At 53.0% G+C, this 6,423-nt stretch overlaps 1 protein-coding gene across 1 annotated transcript; it reads right to left on the bottom strand.

The window, feature by feature from the left end:
• Nucleotides 1–4,613: 4,613 nt before the first annotated feature.
• On the bottom strand, nucleotides 4,614–5,947 carry LOC136516880 (protein G1-like7). The gene has a single exon (XM_066510375.1). The coding sequence runs from the start codon at nucleotides 5,714–5,716 to the stop codon at nucleotides 4,952–4,954; it is 765 nt and encodes a 254-aa protein (XP_066366472.1). The 5' UTR covers nucleotides 5,717–5,947; the 3' UTR covers nucleotides 4,614–4,951.
• Nucleotides 5,948–6,423: the final 476 nt, after the last annotated feature.

Here is a 6,423-nt window from a genome sequence, read left to right as displayed (position 1 = left end):
ACTTTATTGCAGCGAAAACATGTTAATAAAATACATTCTATTAGTTTAGGAGCATTTCTTGGTCCTTATCTACTCTCTGAAAAATTGACCATATTGGTGTGAAATCTATCTGAGATTTAAACCTCAAACTTAAATTCATTATAATATTGTCATCATCAACGTTGGTCAGAAAATGACAATACCATAATCTTACATAAACAAAAATGGACTACTCCTCTAATAAAATTTCCCCGTTGGTTCCAATTTAATTAGAGGATCAACATAATCACAATTTTCTAAATATAACTACTCTTCAAATTAAATTCTCCCGCTGATTCGAATTTAATTGGAAGATAATAAATATTAAACTTTGCAGCGGAAACTTAAACATAATTTGTGAATTTTACCCACAGGAAAATTCACATTTCTTCTATTTTCTTTGAGCCATTTTTCATTTTCCAGAAATAAATATTTACTGGAAAACAAAAAAGAAAAAAATTGGGCTCAATCTTGACTGGGCCCAAAACGGCAAAAGCCGCCCGGCCCAGCTCCCTTGCACGCGTGCTGCCCGCAACCAGGCCGCAACCTGGGCCTGGGCCGGCAAAGCCGCACGGCCGCACGCGCCCGCCTGGACCGGCCTCCGGTCCGTTGATTCTGCGCCGTCCGATCTAGATCGCCGGTTACACGGCCTTCTCGATAGATCAAAACCGTGACGCAGCGGTCAGCACCCGAAAACCCTAGCCATTTCTTCTCTCGCCCTCTCTCTCTCTCTCTCGTCGCGCTGGCGTCAGCGGCGGCGGCCACGGTGGCTGTCGATGTCGGCGTCAGCGACGCGCGACACCGTCGAGTGGCACCACGGTGGTGCCCTTTGGCCCGTGCCTGAGGTGGAGATCGTGCGGCGGCGCTTCTCCTGCCCCAGCGGTTGGGGTTGACTTCCCGCGTGGCGTCCATGCGACGGCCGGCGGTGGAGATGGAGCGGGCAGACTCCAGGTAGGATCTTCTTCCCCTTGTCCAATTCTGTCTCTTCCCCTTCCTCGTCGCGAGTTAGGGTTAGGGTTTCGTTAGGGTTAGGATTAACCCGATTCGGTTTTTCTTTCAGTTTTGATTCGAGATCAGCGAGGTAAGCCCCTTCCTAGCTCTTCCCCTTTCCCCTTCTTCTGCTCTTTTGGGTCTTCTTCTATTCTTCTCGGATCTTGTCTGATTTTAGGGTTAGGTTAGGGTTTTGGGTTAGATCACTGTTCTTCTTCCCCGGCGGTTAGGGTTCGGTTGAACCCTCTGCATCTCTGTTTCTCCCCCCCCCCCAATTAGGGTTAGGGTTTCAATCCAAACCGGATCGACCCTCTGCTTCTCTTCGATTTCTTTTCAATTCTCTACCCCATACTAGATCTACACACTTGGTAAACCGTCTTTGATACCATTCATAGGATTTCTTAACCTCTAGGTGTAGATCTAGCAGGTATGAATAGCTCGTTGGTGTACCTTGGTAGCTAGTGCGCCCGCGGCCGGCGTCATGGTGGCCGCGTCGAGGTGGAGTAGTGGTAGCCGTGACGCGCGTGCTAGGCCGTCGTAGGTGCAGGCACGGTGCAGTGACGGCGGTCAAAGGCGTCCCGGTGGTGGCACTGCGGAGGCGACGGCGAAGTCGGTGGGGCTTCCCGTCGTTGGCAGCACATTCTCTTTAGATCGGGTTAGGATTTCTCTGTAGGTGGGTTGCGGCGGCTCAGGTCAACCTCGTGGATAGAGCCCTGGCCCCCATCTCCCTTTATGGTGCAGTGCGACGGGGGGGGGGCACCATCCATGGAGCGGTTGTGTGCCCTCGATCAGGGCGCTGATCCAAGGGCCCAATTGGCCGTTGAGATCAAACTAACACTATCTAGTCAGCAACCACGATAGGCAATAGCGTATACCACGCTAATTCAGTCACCAGTAAAGGCGGCAGCACTGCACGGCCGTCGGTCGACATTGCACTATATATACAAATAATGTAATAGCGTCTAAGGGCAGCTCCAACAATTAACTCTTAAGCTAGCTCTAATTTTTTTCATATTTTAATAAAAGAGAGAGAAAAGCTAGCTCTTGTTGAAGAGTTAAGGTCTTACACACATTTCAAGGTTATGTGAGAGTGTCGTGTGGGATTATCCATGTTAAAAGAAGTTTTGCCTTCTAGTTCTAACCATTGCGGGTGCCCATATATATATATATATATATATATATATATATATATATATATATATATATATATATATATACACACACACACACACACACTCTAAACAAGCAACCGTTAATGAATTCGACTAGCTAGGAGTACGTACTTCACTAGCTAACAATCAGTTTGCTAGCAGTAATCATTTTATAAAAAATAAAAAATATACAAAGAGATGAAGGACAGGAAAGAACAAAGCGATCGACGAGGGGGAGGGGGTGGCTTGTACGTTAACCCTATATATGCGCAGCGAATTGTACGGGCGCAAATTTTTATGTCACGGCCCCAATCATCACAGATCGAGAATCCAATGATGCGTGTCGTCACTGCCTCCTAGAACAATTCCTCCCTCTAGCTAGCCTCTAGCGTCCGTACACTCTACTGTGCCGTATAGTAGTAACAAAAACATATATTCAGTCGAACGTCGCAGCCAACAAAAGCACAAGCAACCTAACCTTGTTGCCACTCCTTATATATCTAGTCTAGCTATACCTATACTCCTAGCTGCTTACACTTTTAATTATTGGGTGAATAGTAATAGGCACAGCCAAGATTTAAAACTCTGTCGAGCTTCCGATCGCGATCGATGGATCAACAAGCACAGGCCAACAAGTGTGGTCTACCACGCAATATTGATTCCAGACAAGACTCGGCATGCGAGAGAATTGAAAGCAATGACACGGGTTTCTGTGAGCATATAGCAGGCAAGCTTGCACACAGTGGGTCCAATCCATATCGCTCGAATTGAAGCGAGATGCATGTTTCGTGAAAAAAATGGGCCGCGGCGAAGTGCAAGCACAGTGTTCAGCCACAGTGGCGGCGATCGAGCTAGCCGGAGCTGATGAGAGAGGCCGGCGGACGGCCGATGCTGATGAGGGGGGCCATGCGTGCATGCAAAAGACAAGGCGAGCGATTCATTAGCTTCCTTTTCCTCGCATCAGGCACTCCGCACTCAGCAGGCAGGGCTAGCATAGCGTGGGGGCCGGCGCTGCTGCTGGGCTGCTGGCGGCCTGGCCCACCGCGCGCGTGAGAAAGTCACAGGAGGGGTCAGGGAGGAAAAAAGGCTAGCTACTGTTCTTCTTCCTTCCTCTCTCGGCCGGCTCTGTCACTCTCTTTCTCCTCGAAAAAGAACCAGGGAGGGGAATAATAGTCGAGCTGAGAACGGAAAGCGGAAAAGGGCTGCAGGAATGAGATAGATCGGGGCCAGATCGGGAATGCGATCGTCGGCCTTCAGGTTCAGAGAAGAGGGAGAGAGAGAAGATGCATATATGCATCTTGAATTCTTAATGCTTGGATGCAGTGTATTTTTTTTTCCTTCTCTCGTAAGGACTTGTTTGGACGTCTATATATCCGTCTCAATCCATGTGAAAATTTAATCTGAAAAAAAAGGAGAAGCATGCAGCTGAGACTGATACACGGAGACAGCAGTGTGCTGGGCTGCTAGCCGCTGACCGTGTGTGCGTGCATGATTTGGTGATCAGTGGGACGAGTGAGATCTTGCAGAGAGAGAGAGAGAGAGAGAGATAGGTGGACGGGCGCGCGTGCGCACGTGTGGTCAGCGCCATGGGCCTGACTCGGCAGCAGCCAGCCAGCAGTCCAATCGGGCGGGGGACCAGCAGTGCCTCGCAGATCTTCTTCCTCCGATCCATCCGAGCTCGCGCTGTTTTATTTAAGACCACTCCTCCGCTCACGTACAACGCCGCCGCCAGGCGCCAGCAGCCAGGAGGGGACACACGCCCCACGGTCCACCACCCCAGCGTGCTGAGAACTGATCGACCCCTGCGTGCATGGCCACTTGGCAGCAGCAAGCTCCGATCCGTACTTCTGGGCTTCTTTCTGGCCATGGCGACTCCATCAACAACCAACCAACCAACCAACCAATCGCCTTTCCTACTGACTATAGCTACTGTCAAGTGAGCTGATGAGCATGTGTTAAGGTAGAAATGCATGCAGATGCAGGCTAGCTAACGAGAGGACTGGGTATTTTTGGGATAGAATTAATTGCTGACAGTGTGGATGGATGTGGATTCAGCAGTGTTGCTACCTAAAGCTTTGCAACTGAGGGCACACACCATTGATGCAAGCCTTAAATTTGCACCTATTATTTGCACAGTATAAGCACAACAGCAGAGTTAAGTAGGATGCATGGGGTGAGTACTTTGTACTGCATCTCGACACTGAATGCATGTTTATTTATGTAACTATATATCTGCTCCGATCCGTATGTAGCAAGAACTATAGAGAAACAGTAGTCGGTCAAAGAAGCTAATAGATGGCATTCAGAAAAAAGAGAAGCTAGATGGATATATATAAATCCTGTGCTCAAACATATACATGAAGATCTCAAGCTAGTTTGCAATTAGCCTCAAATAAATCTTGCTCTTTTATGTCACCATGGGTATGCATGAGAGAGACATGGGCAAGCAAAACAAGAGTACAAGACCTATATATATTAATTCATTCACTTCCACCGATCCTGGATACTACAAATTTTTGCCAATTGCCATGTATTATTATAAGTGACTTGACTGACCTATAGTAGCCGGCAAATTGAGCATAGTGAAATAAAATGGCTCAAGTAGAGAGGAGGAAGAAATCCAGCAAAGAAAAGGGGAAAAAAAGGCAAGAGGAGAGAGGCGGTTTGTAAAGAGCAAGAACGATTCTGAAACCAAATGGCAGAAGAAATATAGCTCAAATGTTGCAAATTAAAGCTCGAGGTATAGCGAGACGTACAGAAGCAAATAGACATGGTTTGCAAAAGTGATTCTACTATACTCGGGATGTGCTGTTCGGTGCAGCAGCAGCAGTGGTGGCGCTTCCCTGGCCGGTGGTCGGTGCAGCTTTCGCCGCCGCCGTGCTGCCACCGGACCCGTCACCGGCGCTGCCGGCGGCCTCCCGTGCTGCCGCCGCCGCCGCGGCCGAAGACGACGACGCCTCCCCTGAGGCCACCGCCGCCGGCTGCTTGCGCTTGCGGCTCTTCTTATCGTAGGGTATGCCCCTTGCCTTGGCCTGCGCGTCGCGGACGTCGCGGAGGTAGATCCGCACGGCGCGGGCCGCGAAGGGGTTGGACTCCGGTGCGTGGCCGCTCTCCTCGTACGCGGCGCGCAGGCGTCCGATGAGCGCGTCGAGGGATCCCCAGGCCTGGCGCAGCGGGCACGGGCACGGCGCCGGCGGGTTAGGCTGGCCGAAGTAGGCGCACCCGTCGGCGTGCACCTTGGTCTTGCCGAACTGGTCCAGGTACTTGAGGAACTCGATGACGTGCGCGCCGCTGCACCGCGCCAGCGTGAGCGGCGGCCGGTGGTTCCGCAGGTACTGCAGGAACGTGTTCCAGTCCCGCCGCTTCTGCGACTCGTACCTGCTGAGCTGCTGCTGCGGCGGCAGCGGCTGGGGAGGCGGGGCGGCGGCCTGCTGCGGCTGCGCCTGAGCCAGCGGCTGGACCTGATGATGATGCTGCGGCGGCGCGTGCGCGTCGTCGTCGCCGCCCCTCGCCGCCGAGGACGACGGCAGGGCGGCTGGCCCCGAGGAGGGATCCATGCACGCCGACTCAGCTGCTGGCCTGCTGCTCACCCGGCCGGCCGGGGCCGGGGCCGGGGCCGGGGCCGGGGCCGGGGCGCGGGCGAGCGCGCGATCGTGCGGATCAGTGGAGACGCGCACCGTCCGGGGCGGGCGCGGGGTTGGGTCGCGATGGGATGCGGGGGAGAGCGACGGGCCTGGGCGGGGGGAGTGGAGTGGAGAAAGGGAGGTGAACTGAACGACGCTGCTGCTGCTGCCTGCTGGCCTGCTATACGAGGGAGTCGAGTGAAGTGAAGGGGCCGGGACGGAGGCGTGATGGCGATAGGCGGAGGCGCGTGGAGGGTGGGGGCCGGCGGCCATTCACGTGGTGGCCCCACGCCCAGAACACAATTCCGTTCCTTCCGCGTCTCTCTCGGCGTAGAGGCGTCGGGGACGGACGTGGGTACGTACGCGGCGTAGGTTGGGGGATCCATGGGATCACGCGCCGAGTACTGTATATACCGGTCTGGCGGTGTCTCTGCCGAGTCGCCGGCGCCGGCCCCGGTGGCATCATTCGAGCGCGTCGTCAGATGTGGCTAGCGTTTATAGGTCGCGTCCGGCCGGTGTGTACCGTGTCATCAGTGTAACCCAGAGCGCTTGTCGGACGAGAATAACTATGATGAGCCCTGTACTGTTCCCAGCTTCGGCGAGCTACACTACACATTCTTCTAAAACCTTTTTCTCTCTTT

The sequence above is a fragment of the Miscanthus floridulus genome, chromosome 17 (assembly GCF_019320115.1).
Source record: "Miscanthus floridulus cultivar M001 chromosome 17, ASM1932011v1, whole genome shotgun sequence".
Lineage (NCBI taxonomy): Eukaryota > Viridiplantae > Streptophyta > Magnoliopsida > Poales > Poaceae > Miscanthus > Miscanthus floridulus.
This window is presented reverse-complemented; position numbering and strand designations above follow the sequence as displayed.